This window comes from Vulpes vulpes, chromosome 10, assembly GCF_048418805.1.
Source record: "Vulpes vulpes isolate BD-2025 chromosome 10, VulVul3, whole genome shotgun sequence".
Classification (NCBI taxonomy): Eukaryota; Metazoa; Chordata; class Mammalia; order Carnivora; family Canidae; genus Vulpes; species Vulpes vulpes.
In genome coordinates, this window is record NC_132789.1 from 47,133,773 (window position 1) to 47,149,541 (window position 15,769).

The 15,769-nt window shown below is 41.3% G+C and overlaps 1 protein-coding gene across 1 annotated transcript in view; it reads left to right on the plus strand.

Moving 5' to 3' along the window:
- The first annotated feature begins 8 nt into the window (after positions 1-8).
- TXNDC12 (thioredoxin domain containing 12) overlaps positions 9-15,769 on the plus strand; it is a 29,864-nt gene continuing 14,103 nt past the window's right edge. The window contains exons 1-2 of the mRNA XM_025991834.2: positions 9-214; positions 14,434-14,494. Of these exons, the coding sequence (XP_025847619.1) occupies positions 118-214; positions 14,434-14,494 (158 nt within the window). The 5' untranslated portion in view covers positions 9-117. The remainder of the gene's footprint in view (positions 215-14,433; positions 14,495-15,769) is intronic.

The window sequence follows — 15,769 nt, forward strand, 5'->3', positions numbered from 1 at the left end:
CCCACATCACTTCCTCAGGGTCACGGAGCTAGAAACTCTGGGGCGGGAGGGGTGCGGCTGAGCCGCGCTCGGGGAGGCGCGGGCCTTGGCGGGGACGCGGCCCCGCGCACTGTCGCCATGGAGCTGCGGCCTCACCTCGGGGCCACCTGTGCGCTGGGCTTCGGTCTCCTGCTGCTCGTCACCTCTTCTGATGGACACATCGGGCTCGGAAAGGGTCAGACCAACTTCCTGTCTTAACCTTTACTCACCCTGGGCCCGGCCCGCCCAACCCCCGACTTGTGCTCACACGGCCCTGCGCCCCTTCTGTCTCCGAGGCCACGCCGGGTTTTTTTCTTCCTCCTTAACCGCTCCTGGATTTTGAGGATTTTTCGGGGTTAGGGAGTAGCGGGTCCGGGGAACGTTGAGATGGGGAAGTTGTGCTTGAGGCCTCCCTAAATTCTTGGGTTGGGAGTAAGGAATGGCCCTTAAATCAGGGAAAGCATGTCTAAGAGTCCAGCATCGGTGCTTAGCACTGGTAAGGTCCTTAGGAACAGTCAGTCCCCTTCCCTGCTGGGCGGCATAGGGCCTCTGGAACCTGCATATGCAGAGATCCTCTCCCTGGTTTTACATCACCCTTCTCACTTCTTCTCCGAAGAGTCGGGCATTGCCCCCTCCGTGCCTTAGGGAGAATAGGACCTGCATTCCAGGAAGGCATGACTGGTATATAAAGAAAGGCCAGGAAGGATAGAGGGCCTGATGTTAGAGGATCACCAGCGAGTTGTCCTTGGTGTGCTTCAGACAAATGTGTCTGAAGAAACTGAACTTTTTTGGGGACTGAGGGGACAGTGGTTATGAATGGGGGATAGGAGATGTGACCCCCTTCTCCATCCCTTTACCTACACCTTCTTTGGAACTTGGGGTTTATGCTTTTCTAAGTGGAAGAGTGGTAGCATGGATTCCCCTTTCCTTCCATTTTTTGTACTGACCTTACTGGATAGAATGATTCTGATACAGTCCTGTTTTATTATTTATTTATTTATTTTTTTTTTTTATGATAGTCACAGAGAGAGAGAGAGAGGCAGAGACACAGGCAGAGGGAGAAGCAGGCTCCATGCACCGGGAGCCTGATGTGGGACTCGACCCCGGGTCTCCAGGATCACGCCCTGGGCCAAAGGCAGGCGCCAAACCGCTGTGCCACCCAGGGATCCCTACAGTCCTGTTTTAAATTCTGCTTTATCCTCCCTGTTTGCATACATATTGGTAGGTGATGAGTTGGGAGGACATTCAGTGTGCCTGAATGCAGTCACTCCTTCAGTAAATAATCAATTTTTGGTCCCCTGTCATATTCCAGGCCCTGCCCTAGGCACTAGGGATAAAACAGTGGACAGGACAGATAAGGTTCCTGCTCTCACAGAGTTTGTATTCAAGTCAGAGATACATGGACACATGAATAAGAACAAATTAGGAAGCAAGAAAATTTCAGCTAGAGAAGTGCTATGAAGGAAAGGAAACTGATGGAGTGGAATAGCTAGGGAGAATGAGGGATCTAGCATTACATGAGCCAGGAAGGTCAAAGAAGGTGGTATGTGGGTTTCCATCTCAGTGATGAAACTGCACAGTGGATTCTACTAGGCCAGAATGTTTTCAATACTGACAATCCCAGTTTGAAACAGATTACTGTATACTTAGCACAAAATTGTAAGTACCAAGGGAGACAGAATATGGTGTTAGGAGTGTGGGTATAGATCTGAGTTTGACTTTATTCTGCTGTTGACCAGCTGAGAGACTTAGGGCAAGTTGCTAAACCTCCCAAAGCTCAGTTCCTCATCTGCAAAATGGGCATAATAATAACTACCTTGGACACTCAACAAAAAATGTATTGTGTTCCAGTTACTGTTAGGCGTAGGCAGTACCTTGGAGTCACCTATTTAGTATCTTTATTCCTTGTTAGACGTAAACTATGTGTGGTTGTTTCAGTTGCCATTGCTGCATAATAAACCACCCCCCAATTTAGTGGTGTAAAGAAGTCATTTTATTATGCTCATGATTCTGAGGGTCAGGAATTCAAACAAGGCACAGTGGGGAAGGTAGATCCCTTGGTTCCATGTCTGGGGCCTCAGCTGAGCAAGTGGCTTCTCCATGGGATTTTTTTTTTTTTTCCATGGGCAAGGTGTGGGCTTCCTCACAGCATGACAGCTGGATTCTAAGAGTGCCTGCTCCAAGAGAACAAGGTGGAAGTGCATTGCATTTTTATCTAGCCTTACAAAGCATAGTATCACTTCCACTGCAAGGATATGTTCAAGGGGAAGGACCCCCATGGAAGCAACGTTGAGGGTCACTTTGTAAGAAAGCCCCAGTATGCCAGGACCATTTCTGTCTCATTTATGCTTAGGAATATTTGTTGGAAGAAGAAATGAATGAGACACCTGATCATTGAGATCCCTGTCTTTTCAGCTTATAGTCTGAAGACTGTCAAGACAAGTAGGCAAGCAGTTGCAGACACTAGCATCTTCACTGTGGGCAGGAGGTTCTAGGAGGGCCATCCTGAGGAAGGAGGTCTGTGTTGTGAGGATTCAGTGGAAAAATGAAAGGCACTTAATATTGTGTTGGAAACTTAGAAAGCTAAATTTAGTTAATATTTATTATTATGGCCTCCCAAGGAGGAATATTTAATTGTTCCTGAAAGGAATTAATAATGTTTCAAACTTTTGTTTTTTGTGTCTCTTGGGTATGGATTCTTGGGAAATAAATTAGAGCCCATGTACCCAAAATGTGCTACCTGAAGCAGTGGTTCCTGAAAATTCTGATGAGTTAAGATTTCTTCCCAAATGTTTCCAGGAGATGGTCTGTTGGTTTATATGGAGGAGAGACTGAATGACCGTACTGTTTTCTTTTTTTTTTTTATTATATAACTTTATTATTTATTATTTATTATTATTATATAACTTTTTATTATTATTATTCATTTATGATAGTCACACACACAGAGAGAGAGAGGCAGAGAGAGAAGCAGGCTCCATGCACCGGGAGCCCGACGTGGGACTCGATCCCTGGTCTCCAGGATCGCGCCCTGGGCCAAAGGCAGGCGCTAAACCGCTGCGCCACCCAGGGATCCATGTTTTCATTAAGAACGGAAGTATGATGGTGTGTTGTGAGCACTGGATGAATCAGGAGGCTGGGATTTAATGCTAGTCAGACCATGTAGCCAGCTCTGGTCTTCCCTGGGGACTCCTTATTGAATGAGAGTGTTGAACTAGAGATAATTCCTGAGAGTCCTTTCAAATCTAACATTATGGTGTTCTAGAATATATTTGACTCTTGAGCAACATAAGGGCAGGGCTGCTGATTCCCCCACACTCCATAGTCAAAAAATCAACATATAACTCCTCCAGAACTTTACTGATTGATCAGAAGCCTTACCAATAACATAGTCAAGATATTTTTTATGTTATATGTATTATATACTGTTTTATATCATAAAGTAAACCAGAGGAAAAAAGTTAAAATCATAAGGAAGAGAAAATACATTCATGGTACTGTATTATAAAAAATCCACATATAAGTAGATTCTTGCGGTTCAAACCCATGTTGTTCAAGGGTCAACTATAATTTTTGTCGTTCTCTGTGTCCTAAAAATTTGGAATATATCACCTGTGGGGAGGATTGTAATGACTAATGTTTTATGTACATTTATTATATTTCAGGCACTGTTGCGTGCATTTTTCATGTATTGACTGGTTTGGTCCTCATGATAACCCTCTAAGATGGGTAATATTTTTTCTCATAATCCCCATTTCACAAACGAACAACCCAAAATGGGGGCCCTCTGAACCCTAAATGGGGCAAGGGAGTCAGCTGGTAAATGGGTACAAACCCCAGAGGCCACGCTTGTAAGCCATGTACCACTCCTGCCTCAGAGTGCAGGAACTCCAGGAGAGCCTTTCCAGGAGAAATGGGAAGGCTCTTAATGGTTCTTGTGCTCTCCCTCCTGAAACAGAAATGGAGGACTTTGTCAAGTCTCTGGAATAAAAACTTAGCACTGACACATATGAAGGGTTTACCTTCCACGCTATGCCCCTTCACAATAGTCCTGTGGGGTCGATATTTTGTTAGTCATATTATGCATTTGTGAAAGCAGAGGACGGAGCTAGGATTCCAACCCGGGGCTGTTCCACTGCAGTTGGACTCTACTCCCTCAGCCACAGTGTTTTTCTACCTCTCAGGTACCGTGTTGCTTGTTTTAGAGGCTTGGCTACAGCTCTGACACCTGACCCTTTATTTCGTCAGCCCGGGAGGGTGTGTAATACTTTTCTGATATCTCCCACTTCGTTCATGAAAACAATTTTAAGATGAAGGCCTTGGAAATTCTGATATAAATGCCGTGTTTAGAAAGGGTCCCTTCCCCTCCTCGCCCGTTAAAGGTGATGTTTTAGGGAAAGGGCAGCTGGATGTGGGCGCCTTCAGCTCACCTTGCAAGTAGTGGCCTACGTGAAGTGGCTGTGCCTGTGCCACGTCAGGAACTGGACTGTCATCCCGTGCTCCACGTTGGCACGCGTGAACGCGTGCGTGGTGTCAGGGAAGCGGGTGGTTTTAGTGACAAGGTTAACCCTGTACACTTTCAAGTTATTTTTGAAGGAAAGCAAAAGCACCCAGTTTTCCAGATCTGAAGTCAGTGTTTTCATTCTGCTTTGGTGAGGCCATATTCCTTCATTGTTTGTTCACTCAGTCTTTGCTAGACAGGCAGTAGAGCACGTGGCTACTGCCTGGAGTCTCCACCTGGCTCTGCCACTTACTGGCGGTGAAACCTTGGGCAAGCTGCTTAACTTCAGCTTCCATATCTGTAAAATGGGGATACTTAGAGTTTCCATGTGAAAGCATGGAAAACAGTACTTGGCACATAGTGAATGCAATATGGATTAGTCATTATTAATATTGTTGTTACCATTGCATTATTGTGATTATCACAAAGTAAGCATTTAAAAAATGATAGTAGTGATTACTACTATTATGAAAAATTCCAATGTAATTTTTATTTTTTCAAGATTTTATTTTTAAGTGATCTCTACACCCAATGTGGGGCTCAAACTTACAACCCCATGATCAAGAGTTGCATGTTTTACTGGCTGAGCCAGGGAAGTGACCCTTTGATGTACTTTCTTTTTAAAAAAAACTATTTGTTAGAGAGAGGACATGCACAAGTGGGGAGAAGGGCGGAAGGAGAGGGAGAATCAGGCTCCCCACAGAGCGTGGAGCCTGATGCAGGGCTCAATTCCAGGACCCTGAGATCATGATGTGAGCCTAAGGCAGACGTTTAACTGACTGAGCCACCCAGGTGCCCCTCCAATGTACTTTTTAATATGAATTTCCAAAGAAGTTTTGTACATGTAGTGAATTGTTTCAAATTATGCTGTCGAGTATTTTCTTGTTCATATTTTATCTCCATTATTGATTGGGAAGTTGACATTCTAGTTCTATTCTTTTGGTGGTTACTTTTGAAATTTTATTTGCGTACTTACAAAATGTAACATTAATACCCTAACCCTCTAATGGTAAGAGGTTCTTAGAGCATTTCAACTTCAGTCACCTCCTCTTTACTTATTAGCAATTGTTCAGTGCTTTAGTTTTGTTTTGGTTTTTTTTAACTCTACAAATTGAGCATTAACATTTTTTTGTACAGAAAATATTTAGATTTATCTACATGTTTGTCAGTTTCTTTGCTCACTATTCCTTGTATCAGGTCTTCTGGAATCATTTTCTTCCTGAAATGCGCCTGTTTTTTATTCTTTTAGTCTCTTTGGTTCTTCTCTCCTAGAGGATTATTTCATACCCTTTGTCTTGGGAAGTATTTCCCAATACTTCCTCCACAGTCTTTGCTCTCAGCTGGTGACCATGCTTGCTATTTAATAGGAGACAAAAAAAAAAAAAAAAAAAGGAGACAGAAGCAGTTGGAAGAGGACTTTCAAAAATTGTCATCGCTACATCTACCCACCTTCTAGTACTAGCGTCCATATATTCTTCCTCCCCTGTCTGCTGGATAAACTATCTGTGCTCCTAGCAAAAGCTGATCCCCCTATTTGAGTAGTAACTCTCATTTTCTTTCACCTGTTCAAGATATTATTGACTGTTCCTTCCTGTATCAATTGTCCTACCTTTATTATGTCATTTTTCTTTTTTTTTTTAAGACTTTATTCATGAGAGACACACAGAGAGAGAAAGAGAGAGAGAGAGAGAAGCAGAGACATAGGCAGAGAGAGAAGCAGGCTCCATGCAGGGAGCCCGAGCTGGGACTCGATTCCGGGGCTGCAGGATCAGGCCCTAGGCCAAAGGCAGGCATCAAACCACTGAGCCACCCAGGGGATCCCCTTATGTCATTTTTCTATCAGCTTTCAACAGCCCTATTTTTTCCTCTATATTTAATAAAAACCCTTCCTCTCCTCACTGTTCCCTCTGGTAGTTGCCAGCAAAATTCTGTGCAAGAGTTGTGGGCACTCCTCTAATTCTTCCCCTGGGCTACATTGATCTTGCTCTAAATCATGCTTTTATCCCACTCTACTAATCGAAACAGGTCTTGTCAAGGTCAGCATTATTCTCCACTTGCTAAACATTGTGATGATTTCTGATTTAACAGGAGCATCCGTTAAATCAGAAGTTGATTCATTCAAGTTGATCATCCTTCTTGAAATATCTTGGAAACACTTGGATTCCAGGGCTCCATCCATGGTTAGCTTTCTGCCGATCTCACTACCAGTTCCTTGTCTTGTCCTGTTGGTTCTTCTTGAACCTGACGTGGGAGTGCTCCAGGGCTATTAGACTCCGTCTCCATCTACACTCACTCCTTGGTGATCTTATTCAGTCTTAGGGCTTAACTAACATCCACATTCTGATAACTTTCCCTTGAATTTCAGCCTCAGACATTCAGTTGCCTCTTCAGCATCTCTACTTGGGTGTCTAGTAAGCATCTCAAAATGAACATATCCAAATCTGAACTCTTTATTTTTTTTTTAAAGATTTTATTTATTTGAGAGATAGTCTCAAAGCACAAGTTGGCGGTGGGGGCAGAGGCAGAGGGAGAAGCAGACTCTGCTTTGCATGGAGTCAACACACTGGGGTTGATCCAGGACCCTGAGATCATGACCTGAGCCGAAAGCAGTCACTTAACCAACTGAGCCACCCAGGTGCCCTTAAGCTCTTAACGTTTCTTTCCAAAATTCACTCTAACTCTCTCTCTCCCAATTCTGTTCATGGCAATTCCATTCTTCCAGTTGCCAAAGCCAAAACCTTACAGTTGTCCTTAACTCTCTCACCCCTTATCCATAGCAAAATCCTTTTGACTTTGCCTTCAAAATATATCCATCCAGACTCCTATCGTATCTCACACTCGTTACCATCTCAGCTGGCCCAAACCATTATCATCGTTTGCCTGGATTATTGCAATATCCACTTTACTAGTCTCATTTACTTTTGCTTTCCCCATCTATATTATTTTACTGGTGCTACAGTAACAAAGTACTACAGACTGTGGCTTAAACAGCAGAAATTTGTCTCACAGTCCTGGAGGGTAGAAGTATGAAATCAACAGGATGGGCTCCCTCTGAATAGTGAGGGATGGATCTGTGTTAGGCCTCTCTCCTTGTAGATGCTCTCCCTGTGTGCATATCTGTGTCCACGTTTTCCTTTTTTATATAGAGACCAGTCACACTGAGTTAGGGCCCACCCTGATGACCTCATTTCAACTTGATAACCTCTGTAAAGACCCTATTTCCAAATAAGATCACAGTCCTGGGGGTTAGGACTTCAATGTCCCTTTCTTATGAGATTCAATTCAATTCATAACACCCCACAATGGTCTGTTTTCAGCATAGAAGTTGAAATAATCCTAGACCACATCATGTTACTACTCTGCTCAAAACCCAAGAGCTTAGTAAAAGCTAGAGTCTTTACAGTGGTTTATGGGCTGGGCATTGTCTGCTCCCTCCTTTGCCTCTTTATTCTTCCTCCTTCTACTTCGAGGGACACCATTGTTTAGTGAATAAAAGCAAGGAATCTGGACCTTGCCTGCCTAGGTTCAGATCCCAGCTCTGATACTCACTAGTGATAAAGAATTTGGTAAAGTTACTTAACACTTTGTGTCTCGGTTTTCTGATCTGTAAAATGGGATTCATAAGAGTACCTACCTCTAGGGTTATTATGAGGATCAATATTTGTAAAGTACTTAGAATAGTGCCTCCTTGCATATTATATTAATAGGAAATACTTGTAGCAATTCTCCAATCCCAGATGCTGTTTGGAGTTCTTTAATGTATTCATTTTCCCAGTCCTCACAGCAATCCTAAAAGATAGACACTGTTGTTATCCTCAGTTATCCACAGCTGAGGAAATTGAGGGTAAGTAATTTGCCCAAAGTCATGCAGCTAGTAAGCTGCAGCGCTAGGATTCAATCCAGGGAGTCTAGGTCCAGTTTATGCTCTTAATCGCTACCTATGTTTATGCTCTTGACCACTAATACTATGTAATGAATGTCTGTTTATTGAAATAATAGTTAATTGTGAATACTAGATGGTGGAAAAATACCTTAGTTTTTCTAAAACTCTCTGTTTTGCCCTTGTTTTTGATAGTTTTGCTAGGCACATAATTCTAAGTTTAGAGATACTTTCTTTTCAGTATTTTGAAGTTGATACTCTGTTTTCTTCTGATTTCTAGTTTGCTCCTGTCGATTTTTTAAAATCTTTTGTAGGAGATATGTTGTCTTTGGGATCCCTGGGTGGCGCAGTGGTTTGGTGCCTGCCTTTGGCCCGGGGCGCGATCCTGGAGACCCAGGATCGAATCCCACATCGGGCTCCCGGTGCATGGAGCCTGCTTCTCCCTCTGCCTGTGTCTCTGCCTTTCTCTCTCTCTCTCTCTCTGTGACTATCATAAATAAATAAAAATTTTTAAAAAATTTAAAAAAAAGATATGTTGTATTTGAACTGATTTTAAGGTCTTAATATTTTTGTGGTTCTGCAGTTTCACTACAGTTTAAATGTGTGTATTTTGATTTCATAATTTGTCCCAGTTACATTGTGCTTCATATATCTGCAAATTCATGTTTTATCTCAGTTCTTGAAAATTCTCAGCTATTTTTTTCTTTTTAAAAGATGCAAATGTATTTTAAGTGGGTAATACACTAACATGGTTTAATATTTCAAAAGGTATTTTTCCTTCCACTTTTGTTCCCCAGTCAACCAGCGTCCACCCTAGTGATATTATTTTTTTCAGATGTCCTTTTCTTTCATCTTTTCATTCTGAAACTACAATTTAAAAAAAGATTTACTTTTTAAAAAGATTTTATTTATTCATTTGAGACAGAATATGAAAGAGAGGGAGAAGCAGATTCCCTGCTGAGCAGGGAGCCTGATGCAGGGATTGATCCTAGGACCTGAGATCATGACCAAAGCAGGAGGCAGCTTCCCACCCAACTGAGCCACCCAGGTGCCTCCATTTATTGAGGGAGGGAACAAGTGGAGCCAGTGGGTGGAGCAGAGGGGAGGGAGGGAGAGAGAATCTCAAGAAGACTCTATTGAGCATGGAGCTTGATGTAGGGCTTGATTTCACAACCCTGAGATCATGACCTGAGCCAAATTCAAGAGTCTGACACTCAACTGACTGAGCCACTGAGGTGCCCCTGAAACTCCCAATTTTTTAATACTAGTTTTCTTGATCTGCTCAATATCTCTTGGCCTCTCCTTCACATTTTCTTTTTTTTTTTTTTTTAAGATTTTATTTATTTATTCACGAGAGAGAGAGAGAGAGAGAGAGAGAGAGAGAGAGACAGGCAGAGGGAGAAGCAGGCTCCAAGCAGGGAGCCTGATGTGGGATTCGATCCTGGATCCCAGGATCATGCCCTGAGCCAAAGGCAGATGCTCAACCGCTGAGCCACTCAGGCATCCCTCTCCTTCACATTTTCTATTGTCCTTATCTCTCTATGCTGCAGTCTGGATAACTTCTAATTTTTCTCCCCACCTGTCTCTAATTTGCTGTTTTAACCTATCCATTGAATTTTTTTATTTTTAAAATTTTAAAGTTATTATATATATTATTTATTTTTAAGATATTATTATTCATGAGAGACAGAGAGAGAGAGAGAGAGAGAGAGGCAGAGACACAGGCAGAGGGAGAAGCAGCCTCCATGCAGGGAGCCCCATGTGGGACTTGATCCTGGGTCTCCAGGATCATGCCGTGGGCTGAAGGTGGCGCTAAACCGCTGAGCCACCTGGGCCTATATTTATATTTATACATATATACATGTCTATATCTATCTACCTATCTATCTACACACACACACACACACACATATTTTACTAATCTCTACACCCAGCATGGGACTTGAACTCACAACCTGGAGATCAAGAATTGCTCACTCTTGCACCCGAGCCAGCCAGGTACCCCTCCAATGTATTTTGTTTTTTGAGCAGTGTAAGGTCTATAGAAAAGTTGAGCTGAAAAATGAGTGCCCATGTAAGTCCTCACTTTTCCCACTCTAGGGGTTTGGTTTTCTCTATTAACATTTTGCATTAATTTTGGCACATTTGTTACAATTGATGAGCCAGTATTGATACATTATTATTAACTAAAGTCCCTGGTTTACATTAGGGTTCACCTTCTATGGATTTTGACAAATATATAATGAGATATATATGAATTTGCTAGGGCTGCCATAACAAATTCTACAGACATGGTTAAACAAAAATTTATTTTCTCAGGTTCTAGAGGCTAGAAGTTCAAGGTCAGTGGTTGGCAGGATTGGTTTCTACGCGTAGATGGCTGTCTTCTTTTTGTGTCTTCACATGGTCTTCCCTTTATATGTGTCTATGTCCTAATCTCTTTTTAGAAGGACACCAGCTATAATGGATTAGGGCCCACACTAATGACCTCATTTCAATTTAATTATCTCTTTAAAGATCCTGTCTCCAAGTACAATCATATTCTGAGGTATTGTGGTTTAGGACTTCAGCCTATCAGTTTGGTGAGGTAGACACAGTTTAGCCTGTAATAACATATATCTGCCCTTACAGAATCATACAGAATAATTTCACTGCTATGAACATTCTGTGTTCCATCTACTCATCCGACCCTCCCTTATGAACCCCTGGCAACCACTGATCTTTTTACAATCTCATACTTTTGCCTTTTCATGAGTGTCATGTAGTTGGAATCATTTATTATGTAGCCTTTTCAGATTGGCATCATTCACTTTGAAATATGCATTTAAGGTTCCTCCATGTATTTTTGTGGCTTTATAGCTCATTTCTTTTTATCACTGAATATCCATTGATTTTTTTATTTCAGTAATTCAAAAAAACTTTTTTTTTATATTTTAGAGAGAGAGAGAAAGAGAGAGAATGAAGCAGGGAGGGGGCAGAGGGAGAGGGAGAAAGAGAATCCTAGGCACAAGCCCAGCACAGAGCTTGATCTCATGATCCTGTGATCATGACCTGAGCTGAAATCAAGAGTCAGACACTTAACCAACTGAGCCACTAAGCACCCCAACAATTTTTTGAAAGTAGACTCCATGCCTAATGTGGGGTTTGAACTCACAACCTTGAGAACAAAGATCAAATGCTCTACTGACTTAGCCAGCCAGGTACTCATATATTTTTAATTTCTAAAAGTCCTGCAAGTGCCTTTATAGATTTGCCTATTTATTTTGCATATTGCATTCCCATTTTTGTGATCCCCTGTGTTACTTCTTTAAACATTCATACATAGTTATTTTGTATCCAATGGCTGATAATTTTAATACCTGAAATCCTCAGGGGTCTAAATCTATCTGTTGCTTCTGCTGAATCTTACTTGTGGTAGCTTGTTTTCTTACGTGTTTGGGGCTCTAGGATTGTAAACTCATAATTGTTGTTCATCTTTGGCTATTCTGGAGGCCTAAAGAAGGGAGTACTTTACTCCAGACAGGTTTGGTATTTGATTTGCCTAGAAACCTGGGGGTATTACCACTTTAATCTTTTTTGAATTGGTTTAATATTGAGTCTCAGATTTATCTTCTCCATTTTGCTCTATTGTAATGAACATTTGCTTTCAGGTGAGCCTTCCCTTTTGCCTGTTGTTCACTATTCTTCATCTGGTTTTAGCTTACTTTGGATTTGTGTTTATTACTGTGAGCCCAGTGAGTATATTTTGAAAGTCCATTTTATCTAGGATTTTATTGTTTTGTAGGTGGATATCCCTCCAGACTGTCTAGTTAGGCATCTCACCAAAGCAGGGTTCAGTTGCCTGAGTTTAGGTATTGAAAGGTAGAATGATGGTGATCAGTCATATTAGGCACCTTCTAGTTGTTCCAGTTTCACTCTCACTTAATCATTGACTCTTCAGGATTAGACTTTGGGCGCTTGGCAAATGACACATTTTCTCTTGGCTAGCAGCCCATGCTGTTGGGAATGAAAAGTGATGATGATTAGTTTGGATACTGCCTCCATGTGCTAATCTGAATGATCTGTTTATTCCCCTGTGGTAACAATGATGAAAATTTTAATTTACTTCTGGGAAAGAAGGACCTGAAAAATAGTGTAATAACCGAGGGGTCATAAAATTGAAGTTTAAATCCCGGCTTGGCTATTTACCAGCAATGTGACCTGCTCCAGGTTGTGTAACTCCTCTGAGCCTTTGAAATCTCAGCTGTAAAGAAGAACAAACAAAGCTGCTATATACTGATCATTTATAAAATGTTAAGCAGTTTGCTAAGTTAATAACTATAGTATTTCTTATGTAATATTCAGTAACAATCTTATGAGATGTAGCTATTGTTTTACTTATTTTACTGATGAGAAAACAGAAGTATAGGGAAACATAAAAAGGGTTATTGTTCAGGCCAAATTTAAATGAGATAATGTGTAGTTAACATGAGCACATATAAGGTCACCAATAAATGACAGCATTATTATAATCACTCAACATTTTCCAGATATCAAATTAGGTCATTTACATGGTATGGCCTAAATAAGATTCATTTACACAAAAAATATTTTATGGAGCACTTACTATGACCATGTGTAGTGCTCAACGCTGGGGAAACAGGAGGAAATAAGACAGATATGATCTCAGCTCTTAGAGAATTCCCTTTAGAGTGAGGGAGACAGGCACATAAACATTTACAATTCAGCCTGGGAACTGATGGGGCAAGAATGGGGTGCTTTGGGAGTCAGGGAAAAAATTTTTTTTAAGATTTTATTGGGAGAGACAGAGCAAGCAAGCCTGAGCAGGAGGAAGGCAGAGAAAGAAGCCGACTTTCTACTGAGCAAGGAGCCCTATGTTGGGCTCAGTCCCAGGACCTTGAGATCATGACCTGAGCTGAGCTGAAGTCAGATGCTTAACCAACTGATCCCACCCAGGTGCCCGGGAGTAAGGGAGATTTACCAGAAGTAATGATGCGCTCTAGGTTTGTACTTGAAGAATGAATTGGAAGCAAGGGTGGAAGGAAAGACAGAGGAGGCGGCAAGCTTAAGGAAATGAAAGTAGTTTTTGTATCTGGGATTTTAGAAAAAGTGTGGACAGTAAGCCTGGGGAGATGGGCAGATGCCATATTCTGAAAGGCTGTGTAAGGCCTTCTATCAGAGTTTGACCTTTTTTTTTTAGATAATTGGAGAGCCTCTGAAAGGTTTTTACCCAGCAGAGGTGTGATTTTAAAAGATCACTCTGGCAGAAGTGTGGGGAATGACTAGCTTTATTTATTTTTTAAGATTTTATTTATTTAGTCATGAGAGACACAGAGAGAGAGAGAGAGAGAGAGGCAGAGACCTAGGCAGAGGGAGAAGCAGACTCCCTGTGGGGACCCTGATGCAGGACTCGATCCCAGAATCCTGGGATCACCACCTGAGCCAAAGGCAGACACTCAACCATTGAGCTGCCCAGATGTCCCAAGAGTAGCTTTAAATACTTTTATGTCATTTAATCTTTACACCAACACTTGGAGGTAGTTATTATTATCTTGATTTTAAAGATGAAGAAATTGAGACTTGGAGAATTTACTGTATTCACACATTTAATAGGTAGTGGAGTCACTTACCCATATATGTCTGACTCTAAATCTATGTTGCTGTATTGTCTTCAACTAGTAATGATTTGCATGACCTAATTTATGTTTACTCTGTAGAAAATTCTCATTCATTCTTATAGTATTATTTGCATACTCAGTGTTAGTTTACAAAGCATTTCACAGCCATTATTTAATTTCCTTAAAAACTATGAATTAGGTGATGTTATCTCTGTTTTATAGATATAAAATAAAACTGAGGTTGACCTTCAGTTGAATGGTCCTATACACCTAGAAAGTTGTGGAGCTGTGACTTTAACACCATGCTCTTGACAGAGGAAAGCTTTTTTATGGATATCTTGTGAACATGCCACATTTCTTTTTGAGTCTTTGCTCGTTGTTCATGGGTGAATGTTTATAAGGCTCTTTTCTTCCAGGTTTTGGAGATCACATTCATTGGAGGACACTAGAAGATGGGAAGAAGGAAGCAGCTGCCAGGTACAAGATACGGTTTTAAGTTATTTATAGTGGAAGGAGTACCTGGCTGGCACAGTCAGGTAGATCATGCAATTCTTTTCTTTTTTTTTTTTTAAGATTTTATTTACTTATTCATGAGAGACACACACACAGAGAGGCAGAGACATAGGTAGAGGGAAAAGCAGGCTCTGTGCAGGGAGCCCGATGTGGGACTCAATCCCAGGACTCCAGGATCATGGCCTGGGCCGAAGGCAGCCTCTCAACCGCTGAGCCACCCAGGCATCCCAGAGCATGCAGTTCTTAATCTCAGTGTTGTGAGTTCAACCCCATGTTGGACCTAGAGATTTAAAAAAATACATTCAATAGGTTATTTATGCTAGTGAAACACTTTCCAGCCATCAGCTTAATATTACTTTCACATGAAAAGTTATGCCAGAGCCAGAATTGAGTAGTTGCCTGATGATAACAAAAAATACTACTACTAAGTGCTTATTATGCACCAGACATTGAATAATTTGAGTTAACTTATTTAATTCTCATAACTCTTTTGAGGTGGGTACTGCTGTTACCTTCATTTTAGAGATGAGAAAACTTAAGGCACAGAGCAGTTAAGTAACTTGCTTGAGATCACACAGCTAGTATGTGGTGGAGCCAAGATTCAAACCCAGGCACTCTGGCTTTGGAGCCTGCACTCAACCAGTAACCCACACTGCCTAACAGTCTCAAGGTGAATAGTGTTAAGTTTCAGTTAGGTTTAGCCTATGCACTGATGCACATAGGTGATGCAAAGGAGGAAGAAAAGGCAGAGCAGGGGAGGGAAGGCTAACCACAGATCTAAGTGCTTTACATGCATTCATTTATTTAATCCTTATAACCTATGGGGTTGGTTCAGCCTGTGGAATAAGAACTGTTACTATTTTACACAAGAGGAAAATGAGACACTGATTATTAAATAACTTGTCAATAGATTATACAGCTAGTAAGTGACACAACAAGTACTTGAATGTTTTATACTATATTGTACTGGAGAGATACAAAGACCTAGTATATGTGCATCTACTTTATATCCTTGCATAGCAGCACACTTCTGCACCTGCAAAATTACAGTTGACTTTCGAATAGTGCTAGGGGTGGTTAGGGATGCTCAAAATCTGCATGTAACTTTTGAGTCCACACGCTCAAAATCTGCATGTAACTTTTGAGTCCCCCAAAACCGAAAACTGGTAACATGAACAGTCAATTAACACATATTTTGTATGTTATATTTATTACATACTGTATTCTTACAACAGAGTA